At 42.4% G+C, this 20244-nt stretch overlaps 1 protein-coding gene across 6 annotated transcripts in view; it reads left to right on the top strand.

Moving 5' to 3' along the window:
• LOC125724457 (small conductance calcium-activated potassium channel protein 3-like) overlaps nt 1-14541 on the top strand; it is a 35363-nt gene extending 20822 nt beyond the window's left edge. Inside the window, exons 6-10 of one of the 6 annotated variants that reach the window (XR_007387191.1) lie at nt 540-681; nt 5311-5421; nt 6725-6852; nt 9040-9173; nt 11745-11823. Coding sequence is in view for 4 of the 6 variants with exons in the window: in XM_049001159.1 (XP_048857116.1) it covers nt 540-681; nt 5311-5421; nt 6725-6852; nt 9053-9173; nt 11745-11987 (745 nt within the window). In the remaining 2 variants the exon portion in view is untranslated. Of the gene's footprint in view, nt 1-539; nt 682-5310; nt 5422-6704; nt 8798-9039; nt 9174-11744 lie in introns of those variants that run through there. The other 5 variants (XM_049001155.1, XM_049001159.1, XR_007387192.1 and 2 more) reach the window with 5 other exon arrangements.
• Nucleotides 14542-20244: the final 5703 nt, after the last annotated feature.

Genomic DNA, 20244 nt, shown 5'->3' with positions numbered 1-20244 from the left:
CTCTCTATCTCTGACAGCTCAGGAACTTTTTTCGTAGCTGTCACGTACTTCTAATTAACATAGTGAATAATGAGTCACCTACGAAACAAAAGTCATGTTCTCGCTATTTTAGTTACATACTCACTTGCATTGCGCACTACAAACTTTGGAAAGACTTTATGTTGTTTTTCAGAGAGGTTTTGATTTCTTGCCAGAAAAAGAGTGGGCGATCATTTTAGAGAAACATCTGTCCATTCACTGAGCAAAAATGCAGTGTACAGTGTGATGTGATGGTAAGCTGTGCATGAATTCACAGGAAATGAGGTAGGGCCAACCTAATTGGATTCTTTTTGTTCCCTTTTATTAACATTCATCGTCGACGTTTCATTGCTAAAAGGACATCAGACAAAACCAAAATATATTCACATTTTCTAATTCTATTTTTAAAAATCCAAGCTTTATATATAAAATCTATAACTAGGATGATGTTATGGTCAGCTACTTGCATATTTATCCAGACAAATTGAAGTCCAGGATGTAAAAATGTTTCTTTTTTTCAGGTACCATGATGCCCAGGATGTGACCAGCAACTTCCTGGGAGCCATGTGGCTCATCTCCATTACCTTCCTGTCCATTGGGTATGGTGACATGGTGCCGCACACCTACTGTGGGAAAGGCGTCTGCCTGCTGACTGGCATCATGGTAAGCCAGCCGCTGGCACAGCATGCGTCATTCAGCCTGTTCATGTTGCACATTCAGAAAGAGAAATGCAGTCTGTGTGGCTTCTGTCTTTAGATTGTGTGTGTGTGTGTGTGTGTCTGTGTGTGTGTGTGTGTCTGTGTGTGTGTGTGTGTATGTGTGAGCTGATGTGTGTGCATGAGTGCAAATGCATGAGTGTGTGTAAGATGATATATGCGTATGCATGAGTGTGTGCGAGTTGGTGTATATGCGTGAGCGTGAGTGTGTGTGAGCTGATGTGTGCATGTGCCTCAGTGTGTGTGAGTTGGTGTGTGCATGAGTATGTGTGAGCTGACGTGTGCATGAGTGTGTGAGCTGATGTGTGCGTGCACATGAGTGTGTGTGAGCTAATGAGTGCATTAGTGTGTGTGAGCTGATGTGTGCATGTGTGCATATGCATGAGTGTGTGTGAGCTGTTGTGTGCATGTGTGAGTATGCATGAGTGTGTGAGCTGTTGTGTGCATGAGTGTGTGAGCTGTTGTGTGCATGAGTGTGTGAGCTGTTTTGTGCATGAGTGTGTGTGAGCTGATGTGTGCATGTGCATGAGTGTGTGTGAGCTGATGTGTACATGTGCATGAGTGTGTGTGAGCTGATGTGTGCATGCGCATGAGTGTGTGAGCTGATGTGTACATGTGCATGAGTGTGTGTGAGCTGATGTGTGCATGTGCATGAGTGTGTGTGAGCTGATGCGTGCGTGTGCATGAGTGTGTGTGAGCTGATGCGTGCGTGTGCATGAGTGTGTCTGAGCTGATGTGTGCATGAGTGTGTCTGAGCTGATGTGTGCATGAGTGCATATGCATGAGTGTGTGTGAGCTGTTGTGTGCATGTGTGCGTATGCATGAGTGTGTGAGCTGTTGTGTGCATGAGTGTGTGTGAGCTGATGTGTGCATGTGCATGAGTGTGTGTGAGCTGTTGTGTGCATGTGCATGAGTGTGTGTGAGCTGATGTGTACATGTGCATGAGTGTGTGTGAGCTGATGTGTGCATGTGCATGAGTGTGTGTGAGCTGATGTGTGCATATGCATGAGAGTATGTGAGCTGATGCGTGCATGTGCATGAGTGTGTCTGAGCTGATGTGTGCATGAGTATGTGAGAGCTGATGTGTGCATGAGTGTGTGAGAGCTGATGTGTGCATGAGTGTGTGTGAGCTGATGTGTGCGTGTACATTAGTGTATCTAAGCTGATGTGTGTGTGAGCTGATGAGTGTGTGTGAGCTGATGTGTGCATGTGTGTGTGAGCTGATGTGACATGAGTGTTCCCTTATGGCCCCTTATGCTATCAATTTTTAACTGCCTGTAGTTGTCTATTCTTTCCTAACTTTCTGTGTGTCTCTGCCCTATCCAAAATATGTCAGTGTTTAAGAAGCAGTTCAAGAGATGCTTGATTACTTCACCAGTAAATGGCAGACTTTCCCACAATTTCTAGAAATGTACTTTAGAGATTGCTATTTAATGGGCAATTTATAAAAGTGTTGAGAATGTTTTTGAAAATCCAAAATGAATAAGGCAGGTTTTCAGTAAAGCATCCACAGAATATTCTATGACTAGTAAATTTGTATTCATTTCCATTTAAATATATTTCCATGGAGACTTTTAATCAGTAAGTAATATTGGCATATGAATCTTAAACAGCTTACAGCGACAATGTGATAAGTATGTTTGGAGAATGTTCTCTGTGACCTAAATAGAACCTTCTAGAACAAAACGAAGATACTCATTTAAATTAGGAAGATGTATGTCATATGGCCAGTGGCCCCTGACGCAGTTGTCATGGCAGTGCCGCGGATGTTGTTGCTTAGGTGGATTTCTGCCTATTTATACTGCTGGACATTACATACAACGAAGGAGATCAGGTTAAGCTTCACGTTGTTTCCCTTAAAAGCACAATAGCAGGGCTGTCTGCTGCTTCTCTACAGGCTGCATGGTAGTTTAGCTGCACAGTTGGCAAGAAATGACAATATCCTGGCACATGGAAATTATTTGTGTGTGTTTGTGTGTCATTTATTTGTAATTGTATTAGTTAATTTTGTCCTATAAGGTGTCAGCATTGTGTCAGACTTCCAAGGTTAGAAGCTGGGATGCTGATTACCCCTGGGTGTGTGCACCCTGCGTAAGGCTGGTATTCTAGAAAAGGTCTTTTACTTTTGCTTTTCTTTCCCTTTTTATTGCCACTGAAACACTCCTATATGAGCACAGTGGAAAGGGGGGGCTTCTTTCCTTCTGCCCTGTTGTGTGACTCTGTTAAGGCTCTTCTTCCCTAATTTGCTTGAGACAGTCTCCTGGGCTGGGATTGAAGGGAGCCTGTGCGGCTGCTGGAGGAAATGCGGCCACTGACCAGTTCTGTTATTTCATTGGTTGCTTAGCAGTGAAATATCTTATGCTTCACTTGTTATGCTAGAAGAAGAATGGAATAGAAATTGAGTTCCTGCTAAAGCCATTTTTCAAATTATTGTTTGATCCTCTGGTGACAGGCACTGTTTTCATCTTTGGATGACGTTCACAATTATCTGTTAATTCATTTAGTCATTTCTGTGAACCTTTCTGTATCTCACCTGCACTACTGCACGCACCCCCACACGTACCCCGCCAAATTCTCATGTGCTCCAAGACTTTCGATTCAAAAATGAAAAAGAAGGCGTGGATATGAGGCTGGGGGAAATAAGCATGTCTGAGCTGCTGAATCTCCTCCGACATCCCAGCTGTACTGAGCTGGCTAAGAGGAGGACATGGAGTCAATGAGAGAACAGAGGTGTGTCTTAGTGAAAGTGATTTGACAGACTCTCTACAGGTGGAAATTTTGACCTTGTTGTCATGACTACAGTGAATGCCGGCTGCTGGAATGTACTCTTGTCCTCGTTAGTGGTGGGAAGTAGGATGCTAAGGTGCCATTAGTGAGTTATAACTTGTAACTCTGACACATTTGCTTAAGGTTCCAAATGCCACAAATGTAAGAACAAAACAGAAATAATAAGTGTCCCCTACCTTGAGCCCTGTGATTCAGTGTGTGGCTCCAGGCTCCCCACGGCCCAGTACAAGATAAGAGGTGATGGATGGATGGATGGATGGATGGATGGATGGATAAATATAGTTCTGATATCAAATGTCATAGAATTGTTTTTTCCAAATGTGACCCTGGAGATGACATTGCACATGTACAGACTCACAATAAAGGCATGTCAGAAGGTACTGTCATGAACATACTGAACATGTGCAGGTTGAACACACACAGCGGCAACAAAGATACCTGGAGTAGCTACCATCAATGCAAGTGTAAAGATACAAATTCCATATACCCATTCTGTGATGTAGCTCGCACACGATTGGTCTGGGCGCTGTTGATATGTACACCCATGTACACTGGCTCCGATCTCACTGCATGCCACTATCGGTGACAGGTACACTTCTCTCATGTGGCTTTGCTGTGCCTGAGTGAATGTTATACATTGCTAATCAGTCATCGTCAGTCCCAGAAGGTCAGAACATTTATCCCTGTTCCTCTGTCCCCTAATTGCAGTTCCTTTCTCTCACTTCTCCCTCAGTTTAATTTGATTCATTTCAATTGACATGACAAGAAATCACTCATGTTTACAAAAATTCAAATATGATACAAGGCATCTACAGCGAAATGACTTTCTGAACGTAAAGGCAATTTGGAATCAGTATAAATAATAAGACCTTAGCCAGCAAGGGTCCTCATATACAGGGATGCTGTGTGACTATGAACTTGTCAGGTTGCTGGTTCAAATCCTAGAAGTATATAAAGCACAATTATTGGGAGTCCTTGTATGTAATAGTCAATTTAGCCAGAGTGACATATAACACACAATAGAATAGAATGATACATAGACGTTTGGTGAGGCACCTCACAGTGTTTTGTCATAATTTAGTCTTTTAAGGATGAATTTGGGCCTAATTGGAGCTAATCAAAGCTGGGGGCTTAATGCTGCATGGTGGTTTTATTTCATATATTTTTGTACCTTATGGGGTGCCATACTTAGATGATACAAAGGGCAGCCAAAGAGAGGCTGGATCATTTTTTTACATGTTTTAAGAAGCAGTTTAATTATGGTTTGGCATTAGGCAGCCCACTCATCGATAAGCTTGCTGGGCAGTACAGGAGTCCTGCTGGTCTTATGTGACCTAAAGAACAGCGGCTGCTACTGTGCTCTGTCACTCCATCAACAATCAATAAAACTGTATTAAATGTGACTCATAATGGAGTATTTTTAGAAGCAGGCTAATTGTTGTGAATTCAATGGAATGGTTTTCTGGAGAACAGCAGTGGGAAACCAGCCTTGATTTCCTTCTCTTTCATGCTTCCATTGCCTAATCTGGGCATGCGGTTCTCAGGCTGCGATATGGACCCCCTGTGAAATATGATGATAGCAGCTTTAGCCCCAGCGAAGGTCAGAGCTCAGGGACTGGCCATGACTCTGACGCTGCAGCAAAGGAATCCAGATTCCCGTTGTCTGGCTAAGACACTATTACATTCTTTATCATCTGGGGCCAAACTGTACTGAGTCAGTATGGATGTGGCTGTGTAACTGCCAGAGGGCCATAGTAACAGAACCCCCCCCCCCCCCCCTCCCTCCCAGGGCGCAGGGTGCACAGCACTGGTGGTTGCTGTGGTGGCCCGAAAGCTGGAGCTGACCAAGGCCGAGAAGCATGTACATAACTTCATGATGGACACCCAGCTCACCAAACGGGTAGGAGGGCTGAATGGGAGACCGCGGGCGACTCTGCTTTGCTCAGCTGCGGCTTGGCTCCCTGTGTGGAGCTCTACTCCCTTACAGGGACATTTTCTACTCTGATTTGTGGGATGATTGCTGTCCTCTTCGGGAAATTTTCCCAGTCCTTTTTGCACTAGAATGTCCCCTTTTTCATAAACGTGTGTGGGCATGAGCCAGAAAATGGTGATCACAATGCATCTCTTTGCTCTCTGATGGTCCATTCAGACATGTTATCCCTTTACATAACCCTGGCTAATGAAGTAAAGTTTGATGCTGTGTTATTTGATTTGATCAGCCAATGGAATGGCTTGCTCTAGAAATGACAGGAAAATTGCTTTTTGCTGTCTGCATTCACTGTTCACCAAAACTGAAAAAACAAAAAGTTTTAGTCTTTTAAAAGGGGAGAAGAATGTGATCAAATCGGCTCAAATTGACAAGCTCCACCTTACAAGGTTTCATAGTTGTGGGTTCATGTGTCAAAAATGATTTGGAGTTTACGTTTTATAATCATTTTAAGTCAGGCGACATATGCTGTCTGAGCACCACACGAAAACCTGTATTGAATTAAAATGTGAATTTAAGTTCTGCCATTTTACAATAAAAAACAAATGACTTGATTGCAACAAAAAGATGATAATATCTCTAAGTACAGGGATACTGAACACACTGCTGAACAGGCTGGCATAATTGGATCCTGTAATGTCACCTGTAGAGTTCATTTGCGACGGCAGATGAACCCCCAGTAATGAACGGTACCCCTGTGGTTTGGGCCTGAACTACATAATCAGCCGGTGATGACCTAGCAGTGACACAATGGAAGAATGTACAGTAAATGGGACAATTTTACCACATAGGGTTAAATTTGCTGGATTAGCATGACTGAACAGCAGTAGTCTCTACCTGGAGGTTTCACCCCGTCACTCTCTCCTCTCTGCTGTTCATTCTTCTTTCCTATTAAACTAGAACTTCCTCATTGGATGGGGGGTATTTTCTGGAACCAGAGGGATTTTTCAGAAACCGACAGAGATATACGGAGAGCCTCTGTTCTTGCCATGAATGCAGGAAATATGCTCTAGTGATAGAAACAAAAACCAGCTTTATGAGTCAGAGATATGGGATCAGGGTTCCCTGAAAAGGGGATTGCATTTTTTATGACTCTGATGGGAATATGAGAGTGACAGGGCCTGATGACAGATGTGCTTATCTGGGCTGGCTGGCTGTGTCTGTGTGAGACCAGTGACCCCACTCAGCCTTTGCAGCCTGCCTCTGGCACTTGCAGATCAAGAACGCAGCAGCCAATGTGCTCCGGGAGACCTGGCTGATCCACAAACACACACGGCTGGTGAAGAAGATCGACCACGCCAGGGTCCGAAAGCACCAGCGCAAGTTTCTGCAGGCCATTCACCAGTGAGGCCCCCGCCACACTGCTGCCTGCACCCTCCCCAGCACACGCCACCTACTGTGTAGCAGTTCACTCACACAGACATTTTGCATTCCATTTTACCCAGGTGGACTTACTGGTCCACTACTGGCTTCTACTCTACTCATGCAGACATATTGATCTATTCCATGTCATACACTAGATCAGTGGTTCTCAAACTCGGTCCTCAGGCCCCACTGCCCTGCTTGTTTCCCAGCTATCCCTGCCCTACACACTGCTGATTACCTGGATCAGGGGTATTCAGTCAGTCAGAAGCTGAAAGACAGCTGGGACTTGTGTGTGGGGCAGGGATAGCAGGAAATCAAGCAGGTCAGTGGGGCACGAGGACCAAGTTGTGCCCTTGAGAGGTAAAGTGGGCTTTCCCACATTTTTGACCCCTACCCCCTTTTTTATTGAATATTTTCAATTGGATAAGTTGTTATTATTTAAGTCATACCTCTGTGCTACCTATGATATATATTAATTGTAAGGTATAGGCACACTGATTTAAAAAAAAAAAAAAAATCAACTTTGGAGCTCATTTTCTCAACTTTTTTTTGTGAGATAACCCACTTTACCTCACAAGGGCACAGTTTGAGAACCACTGCACTAGATCATGTACTGAATGTCTGTTTTACTTTGGCAGGGTATTGTATGCTTTAAATGGACAGTCACTCTCGCGATGCCTTTAACCCCGGGGTGGCCACTCTTTTCCAGAAAGGGCCACTATGTGGGCTATGAAAGTTTTCTCTGAAACTTCCTAATAAGGTCACTAAATAGAGAACTGATTGGTTAAGTTTTCACAGGTGGGGTTAAAGGTTATTACAAAAACCTGCATACACACTGGCCTTTTGCAAATAAGATTGTTCGTTCCCTTTTTAACTCATCACAAGTACCCAGTCTGATGAACACTTGTGTAATTAGCTCACTTGCTGCTATCTGTTAGATCCCCGATATCTTGGGTTTGGCTTTATAGTACAAGTATTAACAGTGGTGGGCAAAGCTAACTGAAAAGTTAGCTTCGATAACTGCTAATCCGCCAACTCCAAAATTTCATTTGATAACACTAAACCGATATTCCGCAAAAAAAAAAAATTAGCAGAGCTTAGTGATAACTGCTAACCACAACTTCTATTATATGAGTTTAGCTTTGGTTTGGTTTTTGGCTCTGAATCCCTTAAAAACATAACTCGAAAGCTGAAATTTAAATTTCTTATAGCTTAGATATAGAGCTTTCCAAAAAGGAATAGCATGCCAAGATCAGAGGATAATCAGGGTTTACACAAATAAATGAAATGAAATTAAATTAAACATTACTTTACAGTTAACAAAAATGTGCCTACAATGATGCACGCTGCTGCTGGCACGGGTAGGACAGATTTATACTTCTATGTCGAGCCTTCGCAAGCTGCTGCAAGCATTTATACTTGTGCGCTAGTTCACCACAATTGTGATGGGGTGCGATTTGACATGATTTTATTCAACATAATGCGATTCAATGTGATACGATGCAAAACAATATGATATGCAATTCAATATGGTACAGATAAATTGTATCCTGTGCAAATTGGGTGAATCACACAAAACTTGTATGCTGGTGCACTGATGCAGACCAATCACAGTTGTTGTGGTTTGCATTGCCACATTACTTACATTTTTGGGAAGGTGTGTCAGGCTAGGGTGTAGCTACAGCACAGTACAGTACGCAGCTAGCTATGGTGTTGACTCCATGCAGAAGTATAAATCAGCTGTTAAGACTAACGTGGAGGTGCACTACAATGCTTTATTGCTGCTGTGTTGACCATTTACGTCATGTGTTTACACATAGTCAGTCGACAGCGTGCCAGACAGACTACTGCAGACATGCTCACAACCAACAGGAACAAATTGTATGATTTTATGATTTACAAACATTTTGACTGCTAAACTTTATTCACTTTAATTGCAAAAATTTTTTATTGGAACTAAAATTAGCCGAAGTTAATTGGTCTGCTAAATATTTTCAAAGTTAGCAGAAATGCTAATCCACTAATGATAAAGGTTTTTCTAATTAGCAGTTGTGCGTGTATTAGCAGAACCCTGCTCACCAGCCAAGCCCGTCTTCCTATTCAGCATGTTTGTAGTCCTGATCCCCACCCATCCCTCCGTTACTTTGTCTTTTCCAATTGTTAAAGCACATTTCTGCAGCGCCTCCCCCTGGTGCTGGGCCGGTGACAAGTTCACTGTCATTCTGCCCAGGCTACGCAGTGTGAAGATGGAGCAGAGGAAGCTCACGGACCAGGCCAACACGTTGGTGGACCTCTCTAAAGTATGGCATTAATGCTCCACCAGTATATTGCCAATCAACCATAACATTAAAACCACTGACAAGTGAATTGATTAACATTGATTATCCCATTACAATGTCACATGTCAAGGATGATATTATATATTAGGCAAGTAAACAATAAGTCTTGAAGTTGATGTGTTGGAGAAAAATGAGCAAGCATAAAGATCTGAGTGACTTTGACAAACTCCATATTATGATGCTAGATGACTGAGTCAGAGCATCGTCAAAACAGCAGGTCTTATGGAGTGTTCCCAGTATGCAGTGGTTAGTACCTACCAAAAATGGTGCAAGGAAGGCCAACCAATGAATTGGCAATGGGGTCATAAGCGCTTGGGGAGCGAAGACTAGCTGGGGGATTTTGGGGAGGTTGACTTGTCTGGTCTGATCCCACAGGAGAGCTACTGTAGGACAAATTACACAAAAAGTGCTGGCTATGAATGAAATGTGTCAGAACACACATTGCATCACAACTTGCTGCGTATGGGGCTGCAAAGCCGCAGAATGGTCAGAGTGCCAAAAGTACCTACAATGGACATGTGAGTGTCAGAACCAGAGCATGTCGATGGCCAGGTGCATGTCATTTACCTGGGAAGAGATGGTACCAGGATGCATTATGGAAAGAAGGCAGGTCGACGGAGGCATTGTATTGCTCTGGGCCAGGGGTCACCAACCTTTTTGAAACTGAGGGCTACTTCACGGGTACTGAGCCATATAAAGGCTACCAGTTTGAAACGCCCTCCTAAACATATCTAAACTTCATGTATAATAAACATGTTTTAAATGCTTTTTTTTTTTTTAGATATTATCATTTTCAAATCTATATAAATGCAAATGTGATTAAAGAAGAATAGCAACAGGATAAAATTAAAATTTTAGATGCTGCTCACTGGTGAGTTGTGCTATTTTTAGAACTGGTCCACGGGCGACTCATGGTCCTTGGGGGCATCCAGGTGCCCGTGGCCACCATGTTGGTGATCCCTGCTCTGGGCAATGTACTGCTGGGAATCCTTGGATCCTGGCCTTCATGTGGATGTTACTTTGACACATACTACATATCTAAACATTGTTGCAGCCCAAGTACACCCCTTAATGGCAACGGGATTCCCTGAAGGCAGTGGCCTCTTTCAGGAGGATAATGTGCCCTGCTACACTGCAAAAATTGTTCATGTAATGGTTTGTGGAACATGGAATGGAGTTCAAGGTGTTGACTTGGCCTCCAAATCCTCCAGATCTCAATCTTATCGAACATCTGTTAGATATGCTGGACAAACAAGTCCGATACATGGACGCTCACAACTTACCTAACTATTACCTAACGATCTGTTGCTAACATCTTGGTGCCAGATACCACAGGACACCTTCGGTGGTCTTGAGGAGTCCATGCCTCGATGGGTCAGAGGTGTTATGGCAGCACGAGGGAGACCTACACAATGCTGGGCAGGTGGTTTTAATGTTGCGGCTGATCAGAATTTCACTCACTTTATATGCTTCTGCACAGTGTGACGTGACGATAAATCAGAATCTACCTTTTACACTCAAATGAGACTTTTTGATACTGAAAGTGACTGCTAACGGGGTGGCATGGTGGTGCAGTGGTTAGCACTGTTGCCTCACACCCCTGGGACCCGGGTTCGAGTCTCCGCCTGAGTTACATGTGTGTGGAGTTTGCATGTTCTCCCCATGTCGTCGTGGGGTTTCCTCTGGGTGCTCCAGTTTCCCCCCCACAGTCCAAAAACATACTGAGGCTAATTGGACTTGCTAAATTGCTCATAGGTGTGCGTGTGAGAGTGAATGGTGTGTGAGTGTGCCCTGCGATGGGCTGGCCCCCCATCCTGGGTTGTTCCCTGCCTCGTGCCCATTGCTTCCGGGATAGGCTCCGGACCCCCCGCGACCCAGTAGGATAAGTGGTTTGGAAAATGGATGAATAGAAGTGACTGCTAAAACACAATGCTGACTAGGAAAGCATAATTGATTGTTTCTGAATTTCAGTTCAAGCCCATATGCGATCTCATTCTTACATGATATGCATTCTGCCACTTTTTCCTTAGCAAAAGAAATGTGTTGCACCAAACCAAGTGCTCCCATTTTCAGCCCTAAGCTGCATCAATAAATGACAGGGCTGTGTTATATCACGTGACAGGAATGGGGGGAGGGGGCTGGAAAAACAGGTATTATAATAAAGAGCAGGGGAGGTTTAACTTTATGTCTATGATGTCTAATTGGAAATTAACAGAATGTTGTTACATATTTTTTATTGTATGGAAAGATAGATCTGTCAGTCAGGTTTAATAATGAATTATATGCATGTTTCAGGCTGAAAATTTGAAACCTCTTATTGAGCATTACTGGGTAATTGTGGTCAAAGTCACGTTCCATCCTTGGTGTAAAATCCAGTTCCATAGTGATGCATGGAAACCAATCAAGTTTCAGATAGGGGCTTATTTTGCCACCCTGGTTGTTGTGATGCTCTGTTGCTCTGTCGCTCTGCACACCTGATGCACACTCCCCCTGTACACTAACACAGCACACCCCCCCCCCTCCCCACTACAGATGCAGAGCGTGATGTACGAGCTCATGTCGGAGCTGAGTGAGCGCAGTGAGGACCTGGAGAGACAGATGCTGGGTCTGGAGCGGCGTGTGGAGCAGCTGACGGCGGGTTTCAGTGCTCTGCCCGCCCACCTGTCAGCCACGCTCTCGGCCCAGCACAGTGCACTACTGCAGCGGCTGCAGGAAAGGACCGGAGTTGGGCCCCATAGCCAGAGCAGCCCCAACACCAGCTCCTCCGACTGCTGACAGGCTCTGAAGGACTGTGGGCAGGCCCCACAGCCTGGGAAAGCCCACGACCAACTCCTCCGACTGTTGACAGGCTCTGAAGTACTGTGGGCCGGCCCCACAGCCTGGGAAAGCCCACCGTCAACTTCTCCGGCTGCTGAAGGCAAAAGGCTCAGAGAAGAGCGGTTTATTGTGTGATAAGTGTTCCTCCAGCTCCTGGTAACCAGGCTGAGAGAATCTTTTGGGCCGGCCCCACAGCTTGGGAGGCCCCAACATGAGGCCCTGCAGTTTTCAGAGGGCAAGAGACTGTAGACTTGACTTGAGGGCAGGCAGGATCCACACAAGATCAGAGTTGCTGGCACGTGGAATGAAAGGAGACCACAGTCCCAGAATTGACCCTGTCATATATGGCCAAAAGGGTGGAGCTAAGGGGAAGGCATGGTAACGCCCCCAAGAAAAGACTGGGGCAGGGGCTGAGAAGAATGTCAGCCCCAATACCAGCAGTGACTGAGAGCGAGCTGGGGCTGGGGTTAGGGAGGCACGCTTACAGGGGTTTTTTGGAGCAGTATTGGGAAAATCTCGGAAAACACCCATTTATTGAAGAAATATTTTACTACTTTTCTTTTTTCAGCCTGGCAACACTGTAGTTATTAGACAGTGGAAAAAAAAATCCTGTTTTTGATTCAAATTTTCAAAGCTTTTCTCTTCCCACACTGTGATATTTCACCCATGAATAGCTTTCACTGATCACGTGGAGAGTCCAGGATAACCAGCAGCTTATTGACAGTAGGTTCAGTCCAAAGAGCATCCAGGCTCTTCTCTGCATATTCTCCATATTCTCCATATTTCCAATTTCTGTTGGCAGCAGCAAGTTGTACATGCACATACATATTCACATCCATATCCTACTCATATACTCCTACCTTATTTTGATATGTTTTTATGTCATCATCTAGTGTTGCACAGATTTTGTGGTTAGCCTGCTATAAAGAGAACTGATATAATCTCTAAAAATAAACATTTTAGCTTCATGGTATTTTAGATGTTTTAAATTAACTATATTAGCTGTTTCCCTCAAGTAAAAAAAGCCCTGTGAGAGGAAACTATATTATCATATTTAGGTACTTTAAGGGATTAAATGTGTTTGGTATATGGGCAGTTTGACAGTGAATGGACATTAGACTGTTGTCCAAAAAAATGGGTTTTAGCACCTAAAGAAGGAAATTAATTTTAGGGTTCTGTGACAGGAAATGGATATTAGAACCCACAAAAGGAAAAGAATTTTACAGTTCAGTCCTGGAAATGTATTAGGCTACAAGAGACTCAAACAACAACAATGTGTATACTGTAGGTTGCTGCTAATATGGCAGTAACAAGCAATCAGATGACTAAGGGGATGCCCAGCACAGTCTGGAGAGCAAAGGCAGCTCAGTTTCCAAAAAGGGGTGTGTACCTTAAGGATGAGCTGCTGAGGGATGCATAAAGAGGAACAGAAAGCAGGCGGGATAAGAAGACGGCTTTAGCAAGGTGGGAAGAGAGTAATAAGGCTGCAGGCGATGTTGAGAGGGAAGCCCATGCAGTTTAAGGCAGAGAGCAATCCAGGCCATTAAAGTGTGACCGGCTGATAAGCTGGCGGCCTCAGTCTGAAGCCAAAGAGAGCGTAACGCTTCAGTACCTCCATGGCCCACCGGACGTGGTACCACTGTTCTGCACACCGGCCAGGTTCTAGATGCCCCTACTGGAGGGAGTGAGGCACTGGGGCATCCCCGGTGGAATGTTTGCAGCCAAACTAAGACGGAAAAATCAAGGGACAAAATATGGTAAATGAGAAAAAAACAGCTTAAATTCTACTGCTTTCAATCAGGTATGAATGATACTTATATGTGTTTTACAGTGGCTGTTTGTCTGATAGTAAACAACCCTTTAACACGATTGTACAAACTAGACTATGCTGCAGTTCTGTGGTGGGAATACATATACAGTGAGGTCTTAAACTGTAACGGCAGATATTACAGTTTGTTTCACAGTTTATTCTCTAATGAGATCCAAGTGTATGTGTACTTCCCACTGCATGACCTTCCTGTCTTCTCCCGAAATGCCAGTACAAACACAAAGCAGGGGTAATGCACCATAACTCAGTCCCTGACGAAAAGAAAATCACACACATTCCTCAGTGGCCTCGTTTCTCACCAATACATCAACTGACTGTTCAAATTGCTACTTAGAAATCATAAAAAGAGGTGTAACTTTATTCCTGTAGTAGAACTGCCTTTGTTGACAGATTGTTGACAAATTATATATTAGAAGGACAGAGAATTCCTTAAAAAAAGACGCAGTCTTCTTAAAAAGATGCAAATGCACTCACAAAGATTATGATTATGACCAGTAGTTCCGATTACCATTAGTATGCCACAATATTTCTATTTGTAATTATGAATGTATGGATATATTGAAATATATATTAATAATAATATAATAAAACTAAATTATTATTATAGGGCAGGTAAAGTTGAATGTTGAATTTATTTTTCAATTGTATTTTAGCAAAAATTAATAAAGTATATGGTGTTTAACATATGTCTTCACCGTAGTCTGTTTGTGCTTTGACCTTTTGGTAGCTTATCTAAATTGTTATAATTTGTCATAGAAGATCAGTAGTCAGTCATCATGTTACAATGCATACTTCATATTTCTGCATTATATGGACATAGCTGAATAAATAATTTTTTCTCATTATTTTCAAAATGAAAAATATTTTTCAGCCTAATAAAATGCTTAACTGGAATTGATTATGAAAACACAGAACACATTACATGCCATATTAGTGAGGCCCCAGCTTTCATTTTGCATTGTTGCTTATAAACATTTAGCATTTAATTTGATTTTTTTTCTTCACCCAGTTCTGTAGCTCAGACTTCCTCCAGATCCCAGAAAGGGACTTTAACTGACATTATTTGCTTACCTTTAGTGATTTAGTTGCTGCATGACCTGCTGACCCAGCATTAATGCATTAATAAGGTTATTTGGAGTAAAGAAACATTATTTTTATAGCAGTACTACATTTAAACAGGAAGGTAAGACTAAAGCATTTTATGTACAAGATCTGGGGACTTAAATTAAACCAATGATTATATTCGATCAATATTAAAGTCTGAGGGAAAAAAAAAACACATTTGTTTGTCAGATTACCAAGATGAAAATACCAACATCTATGTAATACGGAATAGGAACCAGAAATGTATGGTCATTACTGGCAGGCGGAAATTGAGTTTAGTAATTCTGCTTTCCTGCTGTACAGTATATGAAATAGCTGCCTGAGGGAAGGCAAGCCAGCAGCCAGAATAAATGCAGCAATATGAAGGTATTCATCCTGTCTGGCAGTGCATGTCATACTTTGGACATACAAACATGGTGGGCATTTGACAGCCTGGCTCCAGTTACGGTTACTTCCTCCGGGGGATCATCAGGGCTGGAGAGTGACAGATTTCCAGTGTCCTTTGTTTCTGTGCATAAAGCCAAACATCTGGCTATTTGAGCTCCAATGGACTCAACGAACATAGCTACTAAAATGACTCCCCATTCTGAAAAATGTGGACAGCTTGAATATCACACAGCATGGTGCCCCTGAGGGCTTCGCCTGTGGCTGGCAGAGTGATGCCATCATGGGGCCCTTTGAACGAGGCCCTTAACCCCAATTTCCAGAAACTCTGTCTAATCCTGCTCACTCACCCACACTCATGTGTCACTTTGGACAAAAGTCTCTGCGAAATAAATAAATGTAAAATAATCTTCTATCCCAGTGATATGTGATGTGTGTGTGTGTCTGTGTCCATGTATGTGTGTGTGTGTATGTGTGTGTGTGTGTGTGTGTCCAGGTATACCTTACCTTGTGGGGATGTGATGAATACCCATTTTTTTGCGTTTTTATTTTATAAAAATCCGTGACTGCAATGAAAAATCTAAAAATGCAAAAACTCTTCTATTTTGCTTGGTTACTTATGGTTATGGTTAGGGCTGGGTAGGGGTTAAGGTTGTCATAGTTAGCATTAGCATTTTTCCCATAGAAATGAAAGAGCGTTCCCAAAAAGATATGATTACACAACTCTGTGTGTGTGTGTGTGTGTGTGTGTGTGTGTGTGTGTGTGTGGATTAGGTTTATAGCAAAATGTCCCCCACGATGTGATAAATTTTCAGGTCCCCATAAAAATCTGTGAATGCAATAGAAAAAGTAAGAATGCCCAAAATGTTGTATTTTGTTTGGTTACTTATGGTTGAGTTTAGAGCTGCGTAGAGGTGAAGGTTGCCATGTTGGGATTAGAGCTTTCCCCATAGAAATGAAAGGAGAGTCCAGACAAAGATATAATTACAAACCCGTGTGTGTGTGTGTGTTTGGGGAGGGGTATTCTTCCCTAGTTAGGTTTCCTCTGGGTCCTAAAGCTAGTAACTTGCCCAGGGTTGCCCCTCTTTGTTTTGCTGTGTTACCTGGGATAGGCCTCAGGTTCCCCTGTTACCTCATCATGCACAAGCATCCAGAAGATAGATGAATGATTAGTAATATGTAGTATAATTCTCTGTTATATCACTATCATTTTAATTCAAATGATTCGAGTGATGCTTTGCAAATATTTACATAAACTACTTGATGCTCCAATTTAAAATGGATATTTGAAGAAGCAGTATAAAACATTCTCAGTAAAGTCAGCAGACCCTGTCTGCAGGAGTCTGGCTCCTTATCCACAGAACAAATTAGCCCACAGGAGTTCATTTCATTTCGAAAAATCATTTGGAACATTGCTCTGATTAAATAGTATTCTAATGTTTTAAATAGTAGCTTTTTTGATTCTTATTTCAAGACTAAAGGAAACATTTAAATCAGCTTTTCATTATTGAAATAGTATTAAACTTAATTTATGCACAGTTATTCATCAAAATACGAATCACATAACTCCCAAGCAGACTACTTTCATTTTAGCCAGCCAAGTTCATGCAGCAGTTTACCATGTGCCGGTACAGTTCGCACACAGTTATCTGCAGGAATTATTGTGTTTTGTATACACCCTACAAATGTGGTTCCTGCATTTGTACAACAATGATATTCCATCAGACCAGCAGAGGGCAATTTCTGTCCATAAATTTGTGCACCGAAACACGTCTGTATGCTCCTTCAATGGTGTTACATGCACTCACTGGCCACTATATTAGGTACAATTTTTTATTATCAGGTTGGACCCCTTTTTTGCCTTCAGATCTGCCTTAATTTTCTGTGGCATATATTCGACAAGGTACTTCAAACATGCCTTAGAGATATTGGTCTATGTTCACAAGATAGCATCACACACTTGCTGGAAATTTATCAGCTGCACCTTCATGATGAAAAAATCTCCCGTTCCACCACATCCCATAGGTGAGCTGTTGAACTGAGATCTCGTGACTTTGGAGGTCATTTGAGAACAGCGTTAACAGCGTATCGTTCAAGAAACCAGTCTGAGATTATATGAGCTTTGTGGACGCTATAATGTTGGAAGTGGCCATTAGAAGCTGGGTACACTGGTCATAAAGGGATGGACATGGTCAGCAGCAATACTCAGGTAGACTGTGGCATTTAAATAGTGCTCAATTGGTATGAAAAGGCCAAAGTGTGCCCTATTTCACTTTGCCTCCGCGCCAGAAATCTGTTAGCGCTTACTGCACTTTACTTAAAATGATTCTCAGTTCATTTGCAATCGTCTTGCACTGTTCTCAGTATCTCTTACTTACACTATGTGTAAAACATATTTATCATATTTATATTCTGTGGATTCTGAGCTTCGCCATCTCATTTTTCCATATACTTCTATATGGAAAGATAACAATAAAGTTCACTTTGACTTTGACAATTCCTCAGAATGTAGAAACCGGCTACACCAGTTAAATACATAACCCCAGTAAGAAATCAGAGAATAGTGGCAGCCGTCAGCATTCTGGCAAGGCAGATTGGGATAGGGGGCATGGCCACGGTATGGGAGATGACTCCATCCTTACACATGGTGTCCTCTGCCACGTGCCTTATTTTTCCAGACGCCAGGCTTGCTGTGACATTGCCTTGGATAAGCTGTTCTGGAAGTTAGTGTAATGTCAGCATAATTTGCAGCTTTATAGACAGCATGGGAATGATGGGAAATAAGTTCATTTTCAGCTGTGGAAAACCCACCAATGACTCTGGAAACAGTAATCCATTAAGGGGAACTGGGATCATTTTTAAAAGGAAAGGCGTGACACATTCTGGTGACTAATTGCAAATGTTCCTCTGAGGTGATCGACTTCCTCTATTTCCTGTGGGGTTTTTTAATCTGGAAGGCCCATATTCACGTGGCTCAGATCAATAGCTAACTAGAGAAGACTTGTTTGATGAATGTCCAAACTCAGGATGGAGTACAACCTCTATTCAGCAAAATAAGGAAAGACAGACTCTACACAGAAATCTATCCAGCTATAATCATGTATTTAAACAGAAGTAATTCAACCATTTTGATTACAACATATTATAATATATGGCATCAATATTAAAATTGAAATGGATGAAGCAATTCCTGCTTCACAAGTTGCCTTAAATCACATTCAACCTTTCAAAAACTGGCACAATTTGGACTAAAGGACCATGAAGAGAAATGGACAGATCTCAGAAAGCATAGGGAAGCATTAATGGATTCCACGTAACAAAATTCTCCATTGTTTTTGGCTGTTGGTGTGTTTCATGCAGAATCTTACAGCTGACAGTGCCACAGCAGCTCCAGCTATGTTTAGCTTGTGTGGACATACCGTGTACAGGACAAAGGAGCACAGTCATAAGCTAGAACCTCAAATTAACTGCAACAATTAGTCAAGTAACATAAGATAATTCAATTCATTCAAACTCATTCAACAAGGCAGACACTATCCACCTCCATCTGTATGTTCAATTTGTGAGTGGCTTACTTTCTAACCATTCACACATATCTGGAGCATTTCAGCAGAGTCCCAGCTTGGAACTGAACCACTAGTCTTTAATACCAGCCCAGCTGAATCTGTATATCACCTTTTACCACCTAGAGCCCAAGTATCCAATGCAAATCAGCACGGCTGGATTTCAGCCTGACATTACAAGCAATAAAAACACTTTGAGGATATACAGTTGAATGCATATATTATGTAAGCCATGATCTTGCACACAGCAGCATTTCTCAGTATTACCTTGCAAGGCACATGGCTGTTATATAGTTTTTAATCATAGCAAGACAGATGATTGATGACATGTATTCCTTCTCTCCTATAAACAAAGCCAAAGTATCTTATGCTGACAGCTTTAGTTATATGATGCATGGAGTCTCACACTGAGATGAAATATTGTCGTCATTGGCCATAGTGCAAATGAAAATAATAAGTAATACATCCATCCATCCATTTTCCAAACCGCTTATCCTATTGGGTCGCGGGGGGTCCGGAGCCTATCCCGGAAGCAATTTTCACAAGGCAGGGAACAACCCATGATGGGAGGCCAGCCCATCGCATCTTATAATTCTAAAACACAATTCTAAGCTAATGGCTTAAAGATACTGTAAGAAACATGAGATTCCACAGTCAAGACAGCTAACATGAGTGAGGCTGGTTGCCGAGACACAGATGTGCAGTGTACCCAAGTCAAGATGTGTGGATCCAGCTTTTTCTCTTTTTAGACAAAAATAACAATGATGTCTAATAATAATATTAAAGATATAGTACATATCACTACATATTACTAATCATTCATTTTCGGTATTATTTATATATTTCTGGCTTTCGTGTCATTCAAAAATATTTACATTAAATTTTTCATGACCAACTCGCAAATAATCAAAGCCGTAAATGCGAAATTTGCATAACTGGAAGGGTGACTGTACAGAGTCCAATGCTATCAGACCTTTCAACAGATCCAGACTAGCACACTATTCATTAATCAAATATTCTGTGGGGAAAAAATTGTTTTAAACTTCACTATTCTGGCTTTGAGGCTGCAGAACCTTCCAGCAGGTGGCAGTGAAGCAAAGACGTCATGAGAGAGTTACAATGGGTCTTTGGTGATGCCACTGGCTTCTGCATACAGTGGCCATTGTAAATGTCTAGCAGAGAAAGCAGAGTAGTCCTGACAATTTTCTCTGCTGTTTCAATGATCCACTGGAGGGACTAGTGGTCTGAGGCAAGACCCAAAACAGGTTGTGGTACAGTTTGTAGGAACTGTTGGCCTCTGTAAGGTGAACAGGATGGGAGATGGCATTCTCACCTG

This window comes from Brienomyrus brachyistius, unplaced genomic scaffold (assembly GCF_023856365.1).
Source record: "Brienomyrus brachyistius isolate T26 unplaced genomic scaffold, BBRACH_0.4 scaffold56, whole genome shotgun sequence".
Taxonomy (NCBI): domain Eukaryota; kingdom Metazoa; phylum Chordata; class Actinopteri; order Osteoglossiformes; family Mormyridae; genus Brienomyrus; species Brienomyrus brachyistius.
The sequence above is the reverse complement of the archived record's forward strand: the minus strand, read 5'-3'. Positions and strand labels throughout refer to the sequence as shown.